General features: G+C 38.6%; 1 protein-coding gene across 9 annotated transcripts in view; it reads right to left on the bottom strand.

Moving 5' to 3' along the window:
• The window catches only part of KIAA1211 (KIAA1211 ortholog), a 126,777-nt gene that overhangs the window by 41,168 nt on the left and 61,264 nt on the right, over positions 1–24,345 (bottom strand). The window contains exon 3 of one of the 9 annotated variants that reach the window (XM_027636238.1): positions 13,144–15,848. The exons of 2 other annotated variants lie outside the window; for them this stretch is intronic. In XM_027636238.1, the coding sequence (XP_027492039.1) occupies positions 13,144–13,321 (178 nt within the window). In that variant the 5' untranslated portion in view covers positions 13,322–15,848. Of the gene's footprint in view, positions 1–13,143; positions 20,492–24,345 lie in introns of those variants that run through there. 6 more of the 9 variants (XM_027636245.1, XM_027636244.1, XM_027636243.1 and 3 more) reach the window with 6 other exon arrangements.

Raw genomic sequence — 24,345 nt, 5'->3', positions numbered from 1 at the left:
CTGGAAAACCCCATAAATCAAATGGTAGAGCATACAGAAGAGAAAACATCAGTACTGGACACAACACTGGGTGAAAGACCTATTTGTCCACAGTTCCCACCTTGCCTGTTTCCTCCACCTTCTTTGAAAGGGAAGACTGTGCCATGCCCTTTCTGCTGGTTAATGCAATTTACTGCATAAATCAATTCAACTACAGCATTTTTAAAAAAAGGTTCTTACCATGTCATTCATCCCCATTAGCCTTGTCCCCTCCTCTTCTGGAGGTCTTCAGATATAACTGAATTTCCTCATTGACTCTAAATCTACTGTACTGATTCACCAACTATGAATCTACGTGTTGAACAAATATAACAGGTCAACACAGCTTTCATTTCATGAAAATGGGTGAAAGCCAACACTCCTATCTCCAGCCAAGATCTGCTTTTCTCTGTATGATTTAACATGTCCCTTAGCTGTTTCTGCTGCATACCCCATCATCACAGTTGTCACATTACTAAGCGTGAATTCTTTAAATTAGGCTTTGTGATTCATTCCAAAACCAATGAACAGCCTTCCCTGCACAGGCTGAACACACTGTTCCCCATCCTGCCAGCAGCCTGCCCTTCCAGGTATCTAAGGAAGGAATACCTGACCACTAAGACAGAGTCTGTTTACGTAAATTTTTCACAAGATTTTATGGAGGAATTTACCCCTATAGGGTAAAATGTTTCAGTAAACCAGTAAAACAAGTACAAGGAATCCAAACATCAGCAATGCAACAGACAATGCCCTGCATAAAAGCCTTTTGCATCTCTAATGCTCAAACACAGCTCCTTCCTTCCATCCATCTCTAGTGCTGAGAAAAAAAAATGGGATAGGAAACACTGAAGTTAGGACACCCAACGCTGTCAACTTGCAGCAAGGACAGTTGCTGGAAGTGCCAGGAAATAAGTCTGCTTACATGGGCCATTTGCTTTTCTCCTTAATCACTTGAATGGGAATCCTGTACATCCAGCCCCAGGAGACCAAGGGAAATTAGTAATTAAATGTTTTTTCCTGTCTGTTTGACAAGTCTATCTTGTTCAAATCACTGTAAACAGTTAACAGTAAATCAGTTTTGAATCACAGAATAACATAAGGTGTGAAGGTGACAGATAAACAAGTTTGGATACACTAGCTAGAATAACACAGCACAGATGGTATACGCTCCCGTCTCAGCTATCAGAAGACTAGCAGAACAGATCAGAATAATCTTTAACCTGTCATATAATTTGTCAGATGCATGAAGACACACAGTGCCTAACATAGAGCCAGCAGAGAGCATCAGTATCATGAAGGTAGCACATGGTCCTTCCACTCCCAGTGACAGAAGGGAGCAGCTTCTCTCATGCTCTCTCTTTCATGCTCTCCAAGAAGGATGAAGGCAGGTGCAATGGGCTTTACTGCCAGTAAATCAGTCACAGCCTTTGGACTCCAGCTGGCAAAGTCTTATCAGTGTGCCAGCTGAAAATTCCCCATAAGACATCTTGTTATTAAACTGCTCAAATGTCACCCAAATCCATTGGGATTCCTAGGCTTAATTCCTCCTTAATCCATCCCATCAAAACCAGCACAGAATCCTCAACACAAGCACAGGTCAAACAAAGACTTAACTACCACGCTTATAGAGGGAAGAAATTTAAATGACTGGAAAGAGAGTGAGCAGTGTATCCCAGAAAACAGGACCAATGCAGCGGTGAGGTTATGCCAGTGGACGGGACAGAGAAGATGCCAATGTCACTGGAAATATTTGAAAAATAATTTTCAAGCAAAGCAAGCTTCACATGAGAAACAGAAAGACTCACATAATCGCAGAAAAGACACTTAAATATTTAACAAGATGTAGATTCCTTGCTTTTCCTATTTGCTGCAGTGCTGGGGGTACTCACAGTACTGTTGATGATGAAACCTGCAGGGTGAGACCTCTCCAAGCACAGCTGACCAAGCACATGCATCAGCTGGTAGGCAGGAAGATGATTGTTGAGGGGAAAAACAAATAAAACCAGGATTCATAGTGTCAATTTAAAGTTGAAGTTACTGTGGCCAGGATTTTTCAAGCCCCAGTTTTGAAATGGGATTTGCAGAGATTTCACAGACTTTATTGCTCATTATATGAGATGCAGCATCTGTCTATAACACTTATCCCAGAATGAGATATTGCACAGGACCTCTCTCCAAAAGAATGTGTTCCTTGTTATCAAATTTAATGGCTACAAAATATGGTGTAATAAGATAGATTAATGAGAATATAAATTATTAAATTGAATTGAAATTTCTATAAATAATTTAGAGAATGAAAATCCATGTGCACGCATCATTAAGAACTGTGTGGCAGAGAGAGGGCAGAAGGATTACTGGTCTGCAGGCTCAATACAGCAGCCAAGGCAAAAAAGGGAACTAAAAGATATTAAGAGGGTAAGTTGACTGGCATCTCTAATTACATCTCTACAACAGAAAAAGGTTATGAAACAAAATGCCAGTAAAAAAAACCACCTTGATTTCAAGCTAATGATATTTCTTATTGATGTTCTTTTTAAAATAACCCAGGATGTATCCACTACAGTAAGCAGTGCCCTGCTGAGCTCTGGGTTGGCCATGCACCTGCACAAACCTGTCTGCTTTTCAGGTCCCCATCAAAAAGCCACCCTTCCCTCCCCCCTGCCCAGTCTTTTCTCACAGGGCATAGAGCTTCTCTGTGCAAACCAGGATTGACACTTGCCTCCAGCTTTCCCACCCACTCCACGACTCGGCACATCCATTTCTATGAGTCCCCGGAGATGCTCGTTACAGATATAAATTTGCAGCACTCTCTGGAGAGGTGTTTCCACTCCTCCAGGAAAGGGAAACAAATTGTTTGGGATCATGGAGTAGCCTCTGCTACACTTAACCATGTTCTCATGTTTTAAAATAGGTGTGAGCTCCTGTACCTGTTGTAGCTCATCAGATTTCACAGGGAAAATTGGTTTCTGGACATTTTCTGCCTTCATGACCTGCCCTCAGTCCATTGCCCTCTCTTCCACATGTAGCTAAAAAGAAAGCTGGGGTTGACAGATGAATATATAGATGCAGTCTAGATATACAAAGCAGAACAAACTAAAAGAGCCCAAAGAAACATCTAAGAGAACACACACAGAATAAAGATTGACATAAAGAAAGACTGACATTCAGATTCAATAATGTAACTTCCCAGCAATGAGTTCAACTCTGTGAGACATTTAGTGATAGCACATAAAACTCATAAAACGGATAGTATGCAATAGTCCCATGCCGACAGAGATGAGATGAGATGACCTGACATCAAATCAATACCTGAGAAACATTAAATAAAAACAATATTGAGAGGGATCAAGAGCATTAAGTTGGTGTAGCCACAGTAGTCTAATGAAACACACAGGCAAAGAAAAGGAAAAATAGCATGTCAATGCTTGCCTGTTTTTCCAAGAGTATCAAGTGATCTTACAGAGATACTATTTCTTGCAAACCTTGTCCCAGAGAGAGGATGAGGTATTCTTGGATTACCTGATATAAACTAGTAATACTACCTTAAGTATCCATAACACAGCAAAAACAAATCTTATTTTCCAGAAACATCTAATTTCCCTTGCCACCTGCAGACACAAAAACATTTCCATAAACAAAAGCCGATTTTTTGATTTTTCTTCCTCCCAAAGACTGTATCTTCCACAGAAACCATATGTAGCTGAGATAGTCAGCTGTTTGGAGACACATATGAATTATCATAATAGAGTCCCTTAATGTTCAAACAGCATCTAGTAAACTTTATCATCCAGAGCAGGGAAACACCTATTTCAACACTTCTCTTGATACAACAAGGAAGTAACAGGGAAAGTGAAAAGTTACGTCATTCACTTCAAGGCAAAAGGATTTAACCTCTGCTACATGAGATTTGCCTCAGTGGTCTTTACAAGCAAGAAACAAATACAAATGGAGAGGAGGAGTAAAGAACAGTTTAAAAATGTTCAGACGACATTTTAGATGACAACAGAAGAACCAGAGCTGAGTAAATACTGGTCATCTCTCCTATGAGACTAATTCTTTAGTCTCATTTACTCTGGCTAGAGTCTCACCTCCCTTCATTGCTGAGCTCCTGTTTTCCTCTTTTCCCCATCTATAAATTAAAGTCTTCCCAGCCAGACCTTCTATTTTTATCAAGTATCACAATGAGTGGTCCTTGAAGTCAGAAAGCCTCATTTACCCAAAGGTTTGTTTTAACATTAACATTCTGCTGCCTTAATCCATCCCACTGCCACCCTTGGGCAGCACCTTTGGGATGGAAAAGACACCACTCTCCAAAAAAAACAACCAGACTTAGAGCAGGTAGGTCAGTTTGGGAATGTGTGAGGTAGGCCAGGGATAGCAGGGACTCCCAACAGGGAGGATAGTATGAGAAGATCAGTATAAACTTTTTCAAGAGAAAGCCCCACTTACAGGTTACACAGTGAGTAGCCAGGGGGTTTAAAGTAGCTTGGGAGACACATCCTGAGCACAGTGACAACAGTTAGTGGAGTTCATACATAAAAGGACATTTGCAAAAGCGTTAAGTTAATGGGATAGATGTTACTGAGGTGCTGGGCTGCACTGCAGAACACATGCAATAAGATAGAACCAGCTTATTATAGCTCCTGGCTCAGTGATGCATGTGAGACTTTTAGAAAGGAATGGACCACAAAAGGTTCTGATTCACCAACAAAACATTCATTCATTATGTAACAGAAGGGAGAAAATTACTAGGGCAAGAATTATTAACTCAAGGTATTAATGACAGGAGACCCTTTTGGTATGCTGGGTTTTATCTGAGGTTTCCAGAGATGCATTAAACACCTGAGATCAATGCAGTAAAGGGATGTTGGCTTATTATTTCCTTCTCAGAGAAAAAAAAAAAAGTGTAAAACATGGGATTTCCTTAGGAAGTTAATTTCTTACATGGAACAATTCCTGTTTGGAAGCATTTAAAACCTATCCTGGCCACACTGCATATGAAAAGATAAACTCTCAAAGGCCAAGCAACTTCCCTGAGGCCCTGTCGCAGAGCAGTCCAAAGTCCAAGGAGTAAAACCTGCACTGGACAAACAGCTCCCCACTGCCCCTCCCCAGCTGCTGGCAGTCATTTATACCTCCTCAAGGCTTGTACAAGCTGCTGATAGATCAGGATTCTACATTCAAATCACTATTTCTTGCAGGGGATTGTGTTTCATGAAGTTTTTCCTGCCCCTGCAGCCCTAGAATAAGTCCTGTATTGCACTGGTCAACACTTTTGGATCCACAAAATTTCCAGTTTTCCATCAGTGACAGAAGGAGCATTTCATCCTCACAGAAACTACTGGCTTACCATAGAAAATAGAAAATGTTAATTTTCATGAGGGCAGCATGAAACTCATAGACCAAACCTCCTCAGAGATAAGGCAGAAATGCCAACAGCATGCTGGTGAATTCTATTGATAAGACAAACCTGAAAAGTATCCTGACCTCCAAGGAGAGTCAGAGTGCCATGCCAGAAGGACTGGATGGCTGGAGGACTGGGATAACAGAAATGAGAGGCAATCCTGCAGTATTATGTACAAACTCATTTGTTTAGGGCCCAGATCAGCTAGAAATGTGCAAGAAGACAGACGTCTGGCCACACCAGCTGATCACAGGATAATTATAAACCAGCAGTGTGGTGCTGCGACAAAAATTAAATGTCATCCTATGGAAGGGGCTCCTGGGGCTGACAGGGGTCGCTATCCAAGCAATGGGGTGGAGACCCAACTTACTAATAAACCACTAGGTGCTAATAAATCAAGGCTGTAAGCAAGCAGGTATATCCAATATATTTTAGATTGGGATTTGGAATTTTTCCTTCTTTTATGGTGGAAACAACAAACTAATACATTGCTGAGTCATTTTGACACAGAACAATTCTCTCTTGAACGTCACATAAAAGCAATATTAATGGATAAAAATTTCATGTCATGGTGCAAAATCAGATTTATTATTTCTGCTTTTGCTGCCTAACACAAACTGAAACCAGTAAGGACATAGATACTGTGACATACAGCAGCTGCAAGCACTAAAACTAGTAATATAAGGAACACTTTCAAGGCAGTATCCTGCTCAAAACAATAACAGCCAATAATTGAAGAAAACCAGCAGATAAAAATGGCTTTGTTTGTTGTGACTGGTGAGTATCAAAGAATGACTTCAAACTCAGTGAAATCTTTTAAAATTTTACAGTTTAGACCTATTTATAGGTATCTAAGAGATAAAAAATTTGGAATTTTTCATCCAAAGATTTTTCGTCCAATCTTTGAGAACTAACAATATTCACTTCATAGAATATTCAAATAGATGTATTTTACCATCACATTTATTTGGCTAACACTGAATATACAAACATATAACACTAATGAGTAGAAGCAGTGCTATTTTAAATGCCAGTCAAATAAGATTTCTACTACAAATAGAAATATAAAGGGCTCTTTATAAGTTCTGTAATATCAAAACAGAAAAAAACCCAAGCTACTACAGTGATGTTAAGCGAAATCTCCCCCTATCTGTTCTATTTTATGATGCTAGAATAAAATTAATTACTCATAAAGAAGCAAAATTAAAAAGAAGAAGAGAAGCAGCCATAAAGAGATGACACTCGAGCATTTATAAACTTAAACATTTAAAAAATATCTCAAATAATTCAAATATAAAATGGCCTTTTCACAAAAGAACAACTCTTTCTATCCCTGAACTAGAGAAACCAGACATTTCCTTTTAAAATATCTTTCCTTTAGGCAGTGGGAACAAAAAGAAAAAAATCTATTCCCTGTTTTCACGCTGTTTCACTTCCAGGCAAGGATTTGCCAGGCCAGGATGTGACTGATCATGCTCATCACACACCATCTCACTGAGCAGAGATTACAAAGCATTATCACCAGTAAATCAGGGACATATATCAAATTTAGCCACACAAGCTGGGCATGATTAAACTTTGCTGAGAAAGAAGATGCTGCTTTTTCTACAACATACCTGCCCACATTGGAGTTTATTTACCATGTACTATGTCCCAGAATGAAACAGAATGGAGGAGACTCAGGTGGCCAGGCAAAGCACAAGATCTTTTGTGTTAGTGCGGATGGTTAAACGTAACTACCATCAAGGGAAATTAATGATTGTAGACTGCAGGATACGACATCAAGATGGACCCTAGAGTGAAAAATATTCAAGTATGCAGTTTGTAAACCTTGGAAGGACACGGGGAGCATAGGCTGTGTCTGTTGTACTCTGAGGAACTACAGCAGCCCTGACACCCAGGGGACCAGCCAAGTGCTATAACTCACGATGCAATATCATCCCAGAAAATGTCACTTGTACAGGGTGCTTTCTGGCAGATCAGGTACCCTCCAACTGTTCCAGTACAACAGCAAGAGCAAGGAACAGAAATTCCTCTCCTGGCACTAACTAGTGCCAGAGTCTGTTTGTCAAGCAAGGATGGAAGCCGGAGTCTATTTCAGCAGCTCTGAACACTTGTTTTCCTAGGTGCTGAGGCATGTTTTGGATCCCTGCAAGCAGCTTGGTACAGGAATTGGTACCCTGCCTGTCCAGTTAAGGGAAGCTCACAGTGAGAGTCCGGGGAAGCCCATACTGACCAAACCATATTTAGCTCCCTTCCTTAACTGCTTCTTGACACCTTGCATAAACACACCTGATACCATTCCCACCCTTGTAAAATCAAGATTCAAGAGCACTTGCTGTGAAAGAAATTGCAGAGAGCAGATTTGGGAATGTGCTGGGAGCAGAGGAGAAAGGTAAAACATTCACCAAGTTTTAACCATTTTTATTTGTTTTAAATGTATTCCTATCTAGACTACAAGCATTCAGCTGAAGCAGTATTTTTCCATCTCTCTAAAGATGAGAGATGGGTTACAGCAGCACACGCAAGCTTTAAAGAACAGTAACAGTACAAATATAATAAACAAGCTGAAATAAAAGTTTACAAAAATAATCAGTTTCCATTATGTGACCAGTGGCCTCAAGAGATGCTCACATCTCTCTCACTGGCACATTTCGATGCTGAAATACTGCAAAGCACCTGAAAGCAAATTCAGGTTGCACTTCTTGAAACTTTCCTCACATGAAAGTTTCTGAAAGATTTGTCAAATATGAGTTTGGAAGCCAACAGAGCTGTTGCTTTGCTCTGTGAGCACAGAGAAGGCAAACATTAACACTTACAGCTAAAAATCCTTAATCATTCCAGTGCTCCTTGTTGGCCCTCTATCAGATCCTGAGATCCTCATCAGGTTTTCTTCTACATTGTCAGAAAAATCCTGATGCTCTAAATGACTGTGCTAATCTTGATACTTCTTTAAACAGTTGAGTTGAAGTCCAAAAGCCATATGTGCACTAACACCCACCCAGGACAGTCAGAGGAAAGAATCATTTAATTTAGGTATATGAAATCACAGCACTGTCAGTTATATGAGGGTAACTTTGCACAGTGTAAAGTTAAGCCTAGGCTTCTCCCACCCCTTTATCCCCTCTTCTTCACTTTTTAAGACTAAGTCTTACATATTACATGGAAGAAAGAAAGATGCCAGTTGTGCAGCAGAAATACATAGCACTGTGGTGATGCAGAGCAGCATTTTCTCCAGGAGGGTATGTCTCAATTACAAGAGAAACCACATTCCCTCCTTTTCATTTTCCTGCTTTTCTGCCGTGGATTACTTGAAGCCAAACCATAAAATGAATAATCACACAATATCAGAACAAAATAGGAGAGTCTCCAAATATTCTATTTTTTTAGTTTGGCTTCATTTATCATGTATGTCTCTACCTGATGGTAGAGAGATGACATATATCACAGGGTATAGGTTGTTTGTAATGTGTTTGCAGTAAACATTACTCTGAACAAATGTAATTTGATCTGATTTAGTCACAGTTAATGTTGAGTTTAAACTCAACATATATGAACAGATATTGAGTTTGAGTGTTTCAGACTGTAAACTGAAAATTATCTGATGACAACTAATCTGCAGTACCACCTGAGAATTCACTGATTTACTAATGTTAAATGAAGATGAGCAGTTCACTGATGAACCTGGAAAAAAACCCCCACCTGGACAGAACACATACAGCTACCTGGCATTATAAATATCCATATTCATTAATGGGAGGGCAGTTGCTACTTGGAAGGTGCCAGTTTGGAAACCACAGTCAAGTATGTGACTATAAAGTGTTCAAATACATGTACTTGGTTTTGGTAAACTGATTCCTATGAAGGCATCACCCATCACCTATATTGTATCCTAAAGCTTCAGTAATGGTAACACAATCCTGATAGCATTGTGTAATAGGATAACCATGTAATCAAAAAAGGGAAAATAAGAGAGCAGTGACATTTCACTACTTTGTAACAAAAATTATTTGAACAGCTTTTAAAAACACAATAATATTTTTACTAAGTTCTTCCAAAAGCAGAGGGAAGTCTTTTTCCCATTTCTTTCAGCACAAAGTGGAAGGAGACACTGGATAGGAGCTGAAATAGATTATCTATCTGTAACTGTTTGTCCTCGAGGTGCCTTGGTGACATGTACATCCGTGGAACTGAAACCTAGCTGCAAGCCTCCCCACTGTGGCAGCCCACTGCTGCATGGTCACCACGTGCACTGCACACCACTGCAGAGGAGGTCAAAAGCCTCTTAAACAAAGCATGTGAAATTAACCAGGGCCAAGGAAGAGGGAAGAAAGGATGGCTCTTAAAATACGTGCAAGACCTTACAACTCAGGAAGGATCAGAAGATGTAGCAATCTGTATTACTTCCTTGTAATATCAAATGTTTGTTTACTTTAAACATCTGCCAGAAAAACTGTCCATAGAAAAGACCTCAGAGTCCCCCGGAAACAAACTCTCTGAAAGACAGCATCACCCTTTTGCAGCCATGGTGGAAACACAGCATGCCAGAATCCCAAGCAGCGCTCCAAAGTCCTCTATGTACACAGAGCCATCACCAGCATTACTTGGCCTCTAGCAGAATAAACCCAAACTGAAGAGGGAGAGGGGTTTATTTTTCTTTGGTTTTTTTTGCTGAAAATAGTTTTTGTTCCAAGATACACACTGGGGAAAAGCAAGGCGGCTGGAGGTCCCCTGAGGTTCTGACGGGCAAGGGCAGAGTGGTCGAGGCAGCCTTACAGGGCTTTGCTCTCCTCTGCTGGAATGGGCTCCATGCCATAACGAGTAAGTTTTGAGGACCTGACCTCATTGTAAACAACTGTGTTTCTCTGCCCTGCCCTCCTGGACCATGCCATCAGACTGGTAAGGTTTGTTTGTACCTGTTCTTCAGGATATCCCAAGCACCCTCTCCAGAGTCAGCCTCTTATTATCCTCCAGCACTCAAGTTGTCAGCCGGGGCAAGTGTAGCCACAGAGCAGCTGGTCATCCCTGCTTTAGGCTATACTGTGAAATGGGACAGGCACTCTGTTCTATAGGTTAAAGAGGACACCTCATTTAGGGAAACAACATTCCAGAATAAGAATTAAATTTCTTCTGTCGTGGGAGAAAAGGAACATGAAGAGATTGTATCTTTGGAGTAAGGAGACAAGATTTTAGTCTCACTATATGATAAGAAACCAGTAAACAAGAGGACAGAAGTCAACTGTGTTGAGATATCTAATTAGTTCATGAAGCATTTTACTAGAGTATAATTTTGTATGTGTAACAAAGCAAAAGGTACTAATTAATTGCAAATCATTAAGTGCAAGCTGTTTAATAATTATGAAAAATGAATGCAGGCATGCCAAGGTTGGTACAGACAAGAATTCCATATAGCTGAGTGCTGCATTTCCAACAGCAGCCAGTCTACTCAAGAAACCAGTCTGCTCAAGTCTTTACCCATGGGGTCAACTTTTTTTCCCCAACTTTTCTGAAAGAAATCTTAAAGGACAAAGATAATGAATGCCTTCGCAACAAATGACTGGATTAGACAATTAGTGTCTGTCAGTGTCTGTCTCCACCCATGAGCAATTAAAACTTCATGTTCTATGTATAGAAAGCATTGCTATCCCATGTAGAATGCTCATGGATATATCAATCATCCATATTCATGTTCTCGTCTTTTAGAGTTCTGCTAATACTTATGCAGAATCAAGGTAAGTCAGTCATACTCATCTCTTTGTAAACAGTATGCTTCTTAGGGAATCAGAAACAAACATCGGAAGTAAGATTTTACTAGCATAATATTTTCAAAATTTGCTCTTTACCCAGGGACATTGTGCCAAGGCAGAGAGAGTTCAGAAACCACTGCATATATTAGGATAGAAAAAGACTAGAAGCAAAGGGACCACACGCAAAGTGGTTGTAGGCAAAGATTTCCTAGAACAGCAGCTTTCAGCAAAGTCTCACATGACAATGAATTGCTCATCCCCTACAACTGTCTGCTGGGGATTTTTAAGTCTTTACCATAGTACCATACAGTGATTGACCATAAAACCCAGTATAAGGCAAGACAGCGATACACCATTTTATTTGGTGGTAATTGTAGAACAAATGGTTTTCTACAAAAGCAGGCACCAAATTCTGGGAAAGTCTGGGCCTGGAATTTGCAGCTCAGTTATGGCTTAACTAATAATAGCTAACACAAGAGTAAAAGTCACATGAAAAACAGAGTTTCCTTCCCACAGTGCCACTGGTGAAGCATACAAAAGGAAAACCAAAAAAGTCTGAAAACTTCACACAAGTAAATTTTTTTCTTTGTACTGAATGGACATGCTGTACTCCCACTGCTTCACAAAGGAAGTTAAGAGCTTCTTTATATGTCAAGTCTACTCCGTTTTTCTCAACAAAATACAAATGAAAGGGCCATGTCAATTATTAACAGATGACAACAGAGAGCTAGTCAGGTATTTCAAACGCTTGTGTCTCTTCTTCCCACATGAATTCCTCAATAGTAAATGCAAACTAAGTCTTCTTACTACTTTCATCATTTAAATCCATAATTAGAGACTATTAAATAACTTGTTGAGAAGTAAAGGCTTTTTTACATTCCTTCCTCTCTCCTTTCTTTCCCTGGGAGAGCATTTGACCTGACTGTCAGTGACAGGATGACGGGGGGATTTCATGTTCTGAAGGGCACTTGATGAATCAAGTCAGAGCCTTTTCCCCTCTTAATACCTTTTCAGTACCTCAAGCTCATGTGGAAAATCATGCAATCCAGTGGAAACAGAGACACTAGGTATATAACGGGGAAATCTGAAAGCAGACTAAAACTTTAGTCATGTTATGATGTTAACCATCATCTTATGTTGAAAATAAGTCTTGTTTATTATAAACACTTTGGCCAGGCTCTCCTCCCCCATCTCCCTCCCATCCCCAAACTTCACCAACAAAGAGGTGAACAGGTCACCACCACATGAATCCAGCACCATTGCTTGACAGCATGCTTGCTATTTACACATAAGTACAAACTTAACACTGCTTCAGTCCATTCACATCATTTAACTCAAATAAATTCTAAATTTGTCAAAGAATCTCTGCAAACCCAATGTAATCAATAAAAGTGAAATCATATAACTTAGTATCAGTGCAATTGAAAGATAATTGAGAATTATCATAGGAAAACCTGTCAAGATTATAATTACCATAGTAAACTTAAAAATGGCAAACTTTTTGACAATTTTGAAAAATAATCCATATGATCCTAAGTAAGCATGTACTTTTTATTTACTTCAAAATTTAAATCCATAAATTCTAAACTTTCATCAGTTAAAAGGGCCATTTCAAATAGTATGGTAAAAGCACAGCATCTGACATAGCACAAACTGGGGGAATCAATTTTCCCACAGTGGAACAGGTAGCTCCTAGTAATGCCACAGGGAATTACCTGCAAAAACATAAACCAGAATAATCTCTTTGTTTTGGATTTGGCTGAGCTTCACACATACGCTGTTTATTCTGACGGCCATAAAAATGGACAAAAGCAGCACACACATTAGCAGCAGCTCCTGCTTAAAAACAAGAAGCACAACACATTTTCCCCTCAGCCAGCTCCCCGCTGAAAGTATTCCAGACTAAGCCACAAAAACTTAACAGTGAACTTTCGAATGACAGGACATCATGTGCTCCATCAGTCAAGTACTTACAAGGTTTCTTAAACAAATTGATCATGCCTACAATTTCAGACGAAGTCAGAAAAACTCCAGACTTGATCTTCTCTGAGGAAGAAACAAAAGCCATGAAATCACCAAAGAGAAGGGCTTGTTTGCCTTTTTTTTTTTTGTTGCTGCTTTTAAGAGAACTCTGAAGGACATATTGTAACATGATAGGAAACTTGTAGGAACAGCCTTAGAAATAAGGCTGGGCATGTACTTCAGCACCCTGTTCTTAGCGCTCTCCCTGGGGAAAATGCTAAGGGAGATTTTAACCAGCAAGAGTCAAAGTGATTTCAGATTGACAGCTAAGACATTCCAGGTGATCTTACATTTGATATATTAGTTTATGTAATTGCTTTTTGCTCAGTCTTCCCCAGCTACAAAGCCAAAAGTAGCTTACTTGTCCCACAAGGGAAATAAGGTATACTGGGGATACTGGGCAACGCTTTATAGGTGTTATGAATAACAGCAGGGGCTTTAAAAAAGTAAGAAAATTCCTGACATTATAGTATTATCCATGTTTTTACTTTTACAAGAACAATTTAATGTCAATAGCTACCATGAAATCAGGAGGCTGCATTTTCCAAGAAAATTTGTGCCAGACATTAGTATTTTCTGAAGCATCCTATAGTACCATGAAATGGAGACAAGCATTAAGCAGACTTTATTCACCATAAAAGAAGCAACAATGATGCAAATTCCTCTTAGAAAGCAATAAAATTTTGAATATAAAACCCCAAAAAGGCTTCATTATGCAGTTCTCAATCAACACCAGCTGAGTCAAAGCCTACTACAGTACTTCTCTGTGCTCTGGATAAAACTTCCCATGGATCCAGTAGCTCCACTCGCAGAGATGCCGGTCTTCTACAAACACACATTTGCAATAGGATTTAAGGGAAAATATACCCAGTAAAGATAGGCTCTCAGATCTGTAGTTTGGCATACAAATGGAGGTCTAATTTTCAATTCTCTTGGGAACCATCATGCAGTAAAATCCACAACAGGAAATTAATGTTTTAATGATGTCTTTTCAATTCTTGCATGGTGTTTGTTCAAAATCATGTCTTACAAGTTTTACCCAAAGATCAACAACAAGTGTTTATGCTTACGCTTTCACATCCTGATGGTGTTAAGACCAAAAAGTGCTTCTCAGGAAATTCAAGATCTAGAGAAAGACTATACTTTCTCAATGTGAAACAAAACTTTATGGTTTTTATCCAGTTTCAACAGAGGTCCTTGGCATTTGCATATCAATTGCAGAGACTTTTTAAGTCAGAAGATAAAGCCTTTAACAGGGGAAAATTTTAATTAATCTGTTGTACATAGTGCATTTACTAATATCAGATTTCTCAAATTTCCCTCTGTCAAGTCAATTAAAAACATGTATTTGGAAAAACATTGAACAATCTTAGGCTGCTTAGCAACCCCTTCTTTCTAAGCATTGGAAATATAGACATACAGAATAATTTGCATAAAACACAGACAAATGGGATTGAACTGTAAATGAGAGAAGATAAAATAAAAAGCTTGAGAGTTATATCCCCCCTGTTGCTTTCTCCTCTGAGGCATCTCATGGCAAGTTTTTTTTTTGGTAGATATATCAAGATTTATGTGTAATAATGACTTTAGCAACTTCTTTCTTTAGAGACATTTTATTTCACTAATGCAACATTCTCAGGAACCAAGAGAATCACTTCTGCCCAATTTCATTTTAATTAAAAAGAGCTAAAAAAAAAAAGAATAGGAAGATGAAACTACTTTGGTTTGACAAAATGCATGGTATTTTGACCCATCTATAAGGGCTGCTTATGCCACTCCAGCACCTGACAGACCAAGATTCTCTGCAGACAATAAATCACCTCACGCAGCCCCCTCAAGCCTTCCTCCCACAACACTGCACTAGATCTAGCATCCCTCCAAATAACCAGCAAGCCAGGATTAATTCAGACCATGAGAGCTCACAGAAGGGCTCGGGATCATCCGAAAGACTGCACAGGTACCTGAGCAGAAACTCTGTGGATCATAGCTGTGGTCACTTCCCTGAGCACATTCTGCAGCTGTTCAGGTCCTTTGCAGTCTTTTCGATTTGAACCCCATGACTAAGATCCACCTTGAAAACCAACAGATGGACATTACAATATGGTAATGCATAGGTGTCAAGAGGTACCTCTTACAGGGATAACATAATCTACCATCAAAGTTGGAGATGCCTGAATGACCATGAAACAGCCTCCTAGGTGGGGATAATTAGTACCATTTAATCATCACACAAGGTTATCAAAGGACTTTTCGTAGCAACAGCTGAGAAGCAGCATCACTCAGACAACAGACATGAAGATAAGTGGTGGACAATCTGGCAATGAAGAGGCAGAAACCACTCTCCCTATAACTTCCTAATATCAGCTTTATCTCAGTCACATCTGAACTGCCTGCCACCATTGCCATAGCCTTTCTCTGTTTAAGCAGGGTTGAAAATTGAAACACAAGCTTTTGTTATATGTCAAAATATTAAATGAAAGAGGGTTAAATGGTGAAGTGACAAAATTAAGCTCAATGCAAAGTTTAAAGACAAAAATAAAATGTTTTCCTTCAACTGGCTTGCCTGCAAATAGGTCTTGATAGATGAAAAGCGCAATGCAGTAGGCATTTAAAAGGTCCTAGTTATTCCCCAAACAACTCCAGTTCATGTAAAGCCCCTAAAACACATATGGTGTGTTTTGCTTTTACATTAGCAGATATTAATTACATAATTCACATACCTGAACTGGCAGAAATCCCATCCACTGATGCCAAACTAAAATTTTTGCCCCTCTGGCCAAAATTTCATTTGGACCTATTTTCAATGCAACAAGAAATGGAGGCAGTGGAACTGCTAAAAACTTGTTATATGTAATTGTAGATATGCAGGTTATTTATGCAAGTATAGGTTTGGCATAGGCACTAGACTAAACTTGGGAAACACACTTGGTCGGAAAACTTACCTGCTCAGTAAAAACCCCACAGATCACCAACTCACTCAAGTGCTCCAGAGCTAAATGCGATCAGTGGAGAATATTGAAGCTAGTATGAGAAACCAAGAGAGAGCAGCAGAAAATGAACTAGGTAAACACCACTGGAGCCAGGAAGTTTCTGATGAGTGATTAAGGATACAAAAGATGGGATCCGTTATCTAGACAAGCATGTCCCACAGGAACAACTAAGGAGGTGATAGAGAGTTCTCAAGCAACGGAGTTGCAATCTTGTCTCTCATGTGTCCCTTAAATGCTGGAGGTCTAAATGGAAAAACTTTCAAGTTAGCATATAAAAATTATCAATATATGGCATTTTCAATGGGATATGCAGTCATCCACCTCTAATCTGTCTCTTCAAAGAAATTCTACTCAGTACGACCACCAAGGCTGCCTGGAGACCACCAAGTGAACTTTGAGAAATACTTTTTCTTTTCTTTGTGAGTGGACAGGTGCCTCATTTCCAGATAAAAGTCCCAACAGCACAGTCCTCAGTGACAGCAAAAGCAGAAAGCACTGAAGGGAGCAGCGTCTCCCTGGAGATATGCACCTCTGCCCCAGAGCAAGCACTGACTGCAGAGTGCCAGTGCTCCCCAGGACATGCTCTTCTGAAGGCAGACAGGGAACGCCAATTTGCCGAAGTGTTCAACACAACACCTCTCTGAAGTTCTGACTGTGCAAGCAATGGCAAAATGATAATTTTTTAAAATGTCTTTAACAGAAGTCTTGATTGGAATGAAACATCTCTTGCATTAATCAACATCCTTGCATCAAAGTAAAATCTGGCAAGTATAGCTTCTTATTCTATTAAGCCACAAAACCTGTTTAATCTTGCTCTATTATTGTCTTATTTATGAGCAGCTAATTTCTGCCAGGTTGGCTCAACTAACCAATTTATGTTGCTATGATTCTGAAATTTTAAAAAAAATCTGTTACACAACCAGAGCAGAAATAAAAACACTCGAGCAGCTGAAAGAGCAGAGCTGAATAAAAAGTGCTACAAAAAAGGAACAGATTTAGGAATAATGAGGTCACCTCACACCTCAACACACATGAAGTTATTCTGTTCACTCAAATAACTTCACGTACAGTAATAGTCACAGCACAAAATACCACACCATTTTAAAGAGACAGAAGCATTTCCAATACTTTGGCTAATTAGAAAAAAAAATAACACAGAACAATACCATCATGTGTTCCCCTTCCAGCTTTCTCCTGGCTTTACAGATGAAGACAGAATTAAGCAGAGTGGAAAATGTTCCCTCCCTCCTCACCTCCTCTAAGTGAGAGACCCCTAATCTGGGCATGTGGTTGCATGTGGATGCTCCAGAGCATCAAGCAATAGTGGCATTTCTGGTGCATTAGAAGCATCTTGTGCCTGCTCAAGCAAGCACTCAGATGCTGCTGCGGTGGCAGCATGAAAGATCTGCTTCTCACCAGGCTTTTCAGCCTGTCTTATTCCAGGTGCCTGCAGTTTGTTCTTTACTTAGCAAGGAAAAGACATAGTATTAGCTTCCCTCCAAACTGTCAAGTCAAACAAACCAAAATTCAGAGCCATGAGGTCTGGCAATGCCAGTGTTAAGGTTCCCTGGGAGTGAGGAGGAGGGGAGGACCAGTGGGAGGCAGGAAGGGAAATAGATAGATGTTCAAGTGACCAAAAATGAATGAACAACTGACAAGTAGACAAGAAAGGAAAATGATTAAACCACTCTAACTCTTCATTGTATTGGTGATATCAGTGCAGCCAAGAGCTGGGGGTTTTGTGTTGGTTTTTTTTTGGTTTGTTTGTTTTGTTGGTTTTTTAAAAAGCAAACCTAGAGAGCATGATTTTTTCAAATAGAGAGGAGTGCAGCGGTCAATATCTAATAAAAGAAAGTTCCAGATGTCAAAATTGTTCAAAAAGCATGACTGCCTACTGAGCTAAAGCATGATATTGCTATCCCTAAAAGGGAGTTGGTATCTAAGCAAATACAGGTTGGAATCACTGACTCATCCAATCTGGGCCTTTAAGGCAAACTGATGAAAAATGAAGGGCTGACAGAAGGAAAAGAGGGGGGAGGAAAATAAGGAGGCAGAGGGAATTTGAACAAGATTAGCTACATGTGAATCCTAAATAAAGATTAAAATCAATGCCTAATGGATTTTGGGATTTCTGAAGTCAAGATAAAGAAATTAGGAGAAAACTGGCAGTTCATAAGCTTCTATGATGACTTTTATTGGGACGACTTTCAGCAGTATTTTAACCTTTAAGAGTTACAATTGCATACTTCTTCCACACTTCTGAAAAACATAAGGAGAATCTGGCATTTAGTGTAGGCATCTAAAAATCACCATTCCCATTCCATAATTAGCTCAAGTAGCTATTTTTTACAAGCAGAAAGTCTTTCCCCAATTTCTACTGTTTATACATCCTGCTGCTGCCAACAGAGTCAAGCACTCATAAGAAAGTTGAATAGCATGGGTCTATTCTGTTGCACTAATATGATAAACATCACTGATGGAATGACCTTAAATGATCTTGTTCATCTAGCTTTTAGTTAGTTGATACAGATTAAAAATCTTTAAAGCCAGAGAAAACACTTTGAACTTCTGCTTCTGTAACTAGTGCTCAACATAAGTCAGATTTCTTTGCAGATAAGAGGCATTTCAGTCTTCTCAGGGAATGTTTTATACTTTTTAGAATTAAGATTTCTGTAAGAAAGTTCATTATGTCTTCATTCATATATATTCTTACTCTCTCTCAATGGACTGAACTGTAGGCTTGTCCATTTACAACTTCATATAAACATCACAAAGGCTATATAAATTTCCTTTATGTATTTACTATTAATTACAAGTTATTAAGCTGTAGGTGATGAGGAGTGCCTTTCATTTTCATGTGACAGTCTTTTAAAATTTACTTTCTGGTCTGTTAACTTTAAAGTTGCTGAGCCAGTTCCCTTGGAAAGGTGCTAGCTTCCATGATGGCAGGCCTATTAATCACTTCAGCAGAAGTAAAATATATAGATGGTATTGTTTACACTAATGATGTCTACAACTAAGACACCAATACCCCAAATGAAGGATTCACTTTAATTTATCCTCAAGCAGCTTCCAGAACTGGAATCTAAAAGAATTTTGTTCTTTGTGATCTTATTTTCCATAATTCCTTCCTATGTTTCTATCACTGGAGATTTCCTTATTGCAGCTTTCTTTTTATACCTTAACAGAGGAAATCCTGTAAGTTTGGGAATAGAAAAGATTGTATTTTGAATCCTTAAAGATAGTTTCATCTTTCAGTACTAAACTCTGATTTTTGCTGTGAGGTTGTAGAAGAATGAAAGGAGTAGGGTTGTTTAGGAGTCTCCAAGTGTTTTCTAGGACAAACTGTTGCCAGAGAAAGTTTAGATTCAGCATCAGGGAAAGTTCCTCAATAGAGTATATTAAACAACTGGACACATACAAGAAGTGCAAAAACATTCACCTTAACAAGGTGCTCAGAAATATCAAGAAATTAACAGTCTTACACTTAAAAGAGGAAAGACAAGACAAACTAAATACTTCTGTATTGCTTCTTAGAGACAGTTTCTAGGACTCTCTTATTCACCAAATACTAGAATTAACCTGAACATTTCTACTGCTTGAAATAATGGGGGGAAAAAAAGAAAAAAAGAAAGGGAAGTAAGGAGGAAAACACTAAATCAATTCCTGATGTAAAATCCTGTAACCTAGAATCCCTACACAAATACTTGCATAGTGTTAGACCAAGCAATCAGATATGCTCCAGACCATGTAAGAAAGATACTGGGCGACCCATCGGCAGTAAGAAGGAACTGCAAGACCACCCCAGTCAAATGTACATTTTTCAGATACAAGCAGATTCCTTGCAGCAATTTATGAGGAAGGAAGTTTCCTCTGTTAATAAACTGAAAATGTGTTCTGTCTCTTTAATTTAGAACTGAAACCCCAGTTTATTTTTACAGTACCTGAATCGTCAGTAACCAGTACCTCGGAGTGAACATTTTGATTAGCATCACTTTCAGCTGCAGCCATGGTTTTTTGTGGGTGGGGGTTTTTTCGGGTTTGTTTGTTTGTTTGTTTGTTTCAAATGTTACTGAAACAAGAAGTATAGCACAATACATTTATATAACCACTGAGATTTTGAAATCAAACACGAGTTAAACTTCCTTTATCTTTAGATCGTCATTAATGCCCTAAAATGTATTACATTTTAGGCTGATTTGGAACTACGCAGTAGCACTATTGTAAAGGCACAACAGTCATTACATTACATTAAAATGGAAACAACTAATAATATTGTACATTTATTTAATAAATTCTTTAAATAATATTTTCAGCACTTCTATTTAACACAATAAACAAATAGTGTCATACATACACACTAAATTAGACAGTTTATAGTGTTAAAGACTATTATAGTAGAAGCACTGTATTAGCTATCTGCATGCTGCAGAAGCACAAGGAAATCTTTCACAGGATATTTTTTTCTTCTGACTACATTATCTAGTTGTATGTTTTCCATATTCTAAGTTTCACCAAGGAATAAACACCTACATTTATGGGCTCAATAAAATAAAAAGGCTCAATAGGCACTTTTACTGCCTATGTTACATAGGAGCATTATAATGGTGCATTATATTTTCCAGATCTAAAAATATGACAGCCATTAAAAATTACAGCATTTGTCCATCTGTAAAACATATAGTTCAGATAAAAATAACAGCTTAAAAGTTCTTAAAGAGCTTTTCTAGACAATTTGCCTATGGGTCATATATTTTTCCTACTCTTGCTTCATCTCCAGAGTCATTCTTTATTTTTGGGAAGAAGTCTCACTTTTAGAGAATACACATGTAACATAAAACCAAAGTGAAACACAAAACAGCACTGTATGACATTGTTTTATCCTGAGTTTTATCAACAAAAATTAGTCACCTCAGTAGGATCCTGTAGTGGGAAATGTTATCCAACAACAGCAGGAGAGTTCAGCTCCCCTTTTTACTTACTGATAAAAATGATGGAGTTGAAGAAGGACCTCATCTTGAAGACACCTCTGCCTACTGCCAGTTCACGATATTACAGATCTCCAAGAAGCATTTTAGAAGCTGCCTAAGTTTCTGAGCTGCATTTCAGTTGAGAGACTCATTCAGGTGGAGCAGAGGAAAGTCACAGGGAATTTTAAGTCTTTGAATACACACCAGCTAGTCAGTCCATTGGCATAACTGAATTTAACATGCCATTTCATATCATAATTTGCTCTGATATCTGTTTGGATGTCTTTTCTTTTTAGAATTTCCTGAAGAGCTTTACTTCTCTCCATCCTAGTCAGTCACTGAAGCCCAGGGTTATAGTGAGCTTTCAGCTCAAGGAAGCACTAAATCATATTAAAATTAAGCATTTGATTGTCTTTTCCTGAAATAGGGCTTCTAAGGTTATTTAGCCACCTCTGGATGCCTAAGGCAGGACATCACAAAAAAAATATTGCCTTAGCAAAGTCAAATCAGGATTTGTGTCAATTTTTCCTGTTTCAATTCTACAAACCTGAATTCCTAAATACTCTTAAGATTCAAATTTGAACTTCAAAACTGTAATGTAGGAGCAGCCATAAAAAAAACCCCATAGGGAATACTTTAATTCGCCCAGACCTGAAAGTACTAGAAGAAGCATAAGTCACCTTCTGCCCTCAGATAATTTTGCCTACGGCACACCTCACTGATATTTTCACAGAATTCAGCATGGAAGAAATAAAAAGAATGTAACCTATGGAATTACTAAATCTGGATCAATTGTATAAGCTCTTGTCATCAGTAGGACCACAAAAATAAAAATCAAACCAGAAACTAATCTAAATTTTGTAAACATGGCTCCTAACCTTGTGAAAATATTGACTTGACACAGGAAATTCTGAACATGTTGAAAAAAATTCAAGAACCATCAAGTTTCATGGTTTGGACCCCGTTTTGAGACATAAGCAGCCCCAAAAAACTGTCTTGCAAAATTATCAAGACACATTTTTCCATACTGGGCAGCTTCCTGGGGAAACAGAGCAGATACAAAAGGTAACTAGTTCTATGTTGGGAGACTTAAGGAACATGAAAACTGTGACATGACAACTTGTTTTGTTCTGTTGTTATTTATAGTTGTCACGCCATTATTTCAAAGAGAGATGATCAACTATAATCCTGTTCTTCAGCATGCCAGTATTACCTTTCAAAGGAAATTTCTGTAGAAGGAGCTTGTACCTTTTTCTTCACTCTTTCCAGGCTCTCTGAAAGATCCCAAGATTGTCAGGTATTGCTTCCACATTATAAGAGATCTATCTACTGCCCTCCCACTTCCCTGTCAATAATAAAAAAAAGCCAAACCTCTCAACTTCCAAAAGCTTACAGGTTGCCAACCTGGTAAATCTTAGGCACAGATCTCATGACTCTTAGCAAGAGAAGGACTAAGTGCCTAGACTCTAAGCTGGTAACCTCCAATTCCCTATATGATGGCCACACAGAGAAACACACATAACCAGGAGATTCCCCAAATGATACATAAAACAAGTGTTTGGTATTTACAGTTTAGTTTTCAGATCATCAAAATCTTTAGCATTTTTACAGTAATTATTGCCCCATGACAATCAGCAGATGGATGTAACCACCCCAGTTTTCAACTCCTGCTGCAGACAGTGTGATATTCTGAACTAATTCATTAATTGGATATCAGAAAATACTTTCCATTGAACTGAAAACATAATTTCAGATTGCTGCGACTCTCAGGTCATCTTTTTGTTTGTTCTACTTCAATCATGGAGGAGACAAAGACGTTGGTTCTTTCTAAGTATGATAGTGTGGAGGGCCACACAGTGGACGGACACAGCTGTGGTAAGGATAGGTGAGTTTTTTAGTAGAGTTTTCCACATCGTGCAAGGATGGAGCTATACAGCTGAGCTCTACTACCTACCCCAGGTCCCAGGCCAGCATAGCCAGACGCACCAAGTGAACACATCACAGACTGAATAAGCAGTTTTCTCTGGTGTGTGGGGTCACTCCCTCACTGGACTAGAATGAGGACACGACATTGTTCTGCACAAAAGCAAGCTAAGGCTGAGTTGCCTAAGAGCATGAAATCAGAGCCCGTTTACAGTGAAAGACTTCCTGGCTGTTTTTGTGATATTAAATTTGAGAAGACTTCCAATTCACCCACATTACTCTTAGAGGGTTAAAAAATCAAGGGCCTTTTCACATTGCCGCTTATTCTAATTGTCACTAAAATTCATTGCAAGAGTAGTCTAAAAATCTAGAAAATTAATCATGAACAAATGCTGCAATATAATGTTGACTAAACCAAGGTCTCTGTCCATCTTCTTCATTAAAATAGGAAATAGATTATTCTCATAGCTAGTTACTGAACAGTGACTTATTTCAGAAAATCCTTGCTGTTCGTACTTCCTCTGTGGTGACTTGATGTAACACAATCAAATGTATCCATAGTTATCAGTTATTGTAAGAAAGAAATCTGAACTGGATAAGCATAAAGAACAGGAGAAGCAAAATCAAGAAATTACAGAAAAAAGGGAGGGAACCAGATTTGGATGATACAAATGAAATAAAAAGAAAACTTTAATAGCATATAAAATAACAAAGGGTTTCCTGTTCTTCCACTTTTTTTTAAGAATGAAAACAAAAAGTGTGCTTTAAAGGAAAACTGAAGTCTTGGGGGAAGCAGGGTAGAGTCACCAATAAATATGATCCTGAAACCACAAGCATTTTAACCCAGAAAATGTGAAATGGTAGAATCAACTATAAAAAAATCTTGTATGTATTAGAAAAAAACCCAAAATATTAGACTTCAATAACCTTGCTCAAAAATAGACTAACGCTACATTTACAAATGATTTACAACAAAAAGAATCTTATGGATTAAGCAAAATATCTACTCATAGTGTAAATTGTTTTCTAAAAAAGTTTTGGACTTATTTCTGCAGTAAAAAGCAGAATATTCTAACAACAGGATATGTGGGTGGGTTATGAAAGAACACTGGGTACAATGTCAGAAAAGCAACCTAGCTTTAATTCTCTGGGAAGAAACATTATATGCAAATTCTAGATATACACACATGTATATCTTGCATATTTTACGTATGAAATTTGTATTAGTCAGTCTGGAGATGATCACACCTGACCACTGCCCTAGACTGCTC

This window comes from Corapipo altera, unplaced genomic scaffold (assembly GCF_003945725.1).
Source record: "Corapipo altera isolate COAL_440 unplaced genomic scaffold, ASM394572v1 22b, whole genome shotgun sequence".
Lineage (NCBI taxonomy): Eukaryota > Metazoa > Chordata > Aves > Passeriformes > Pipridae > Corapipo > Corapipo altera.
This window is presented reverse-complemented; position numbering and strand designations above follow the sequence as displayed.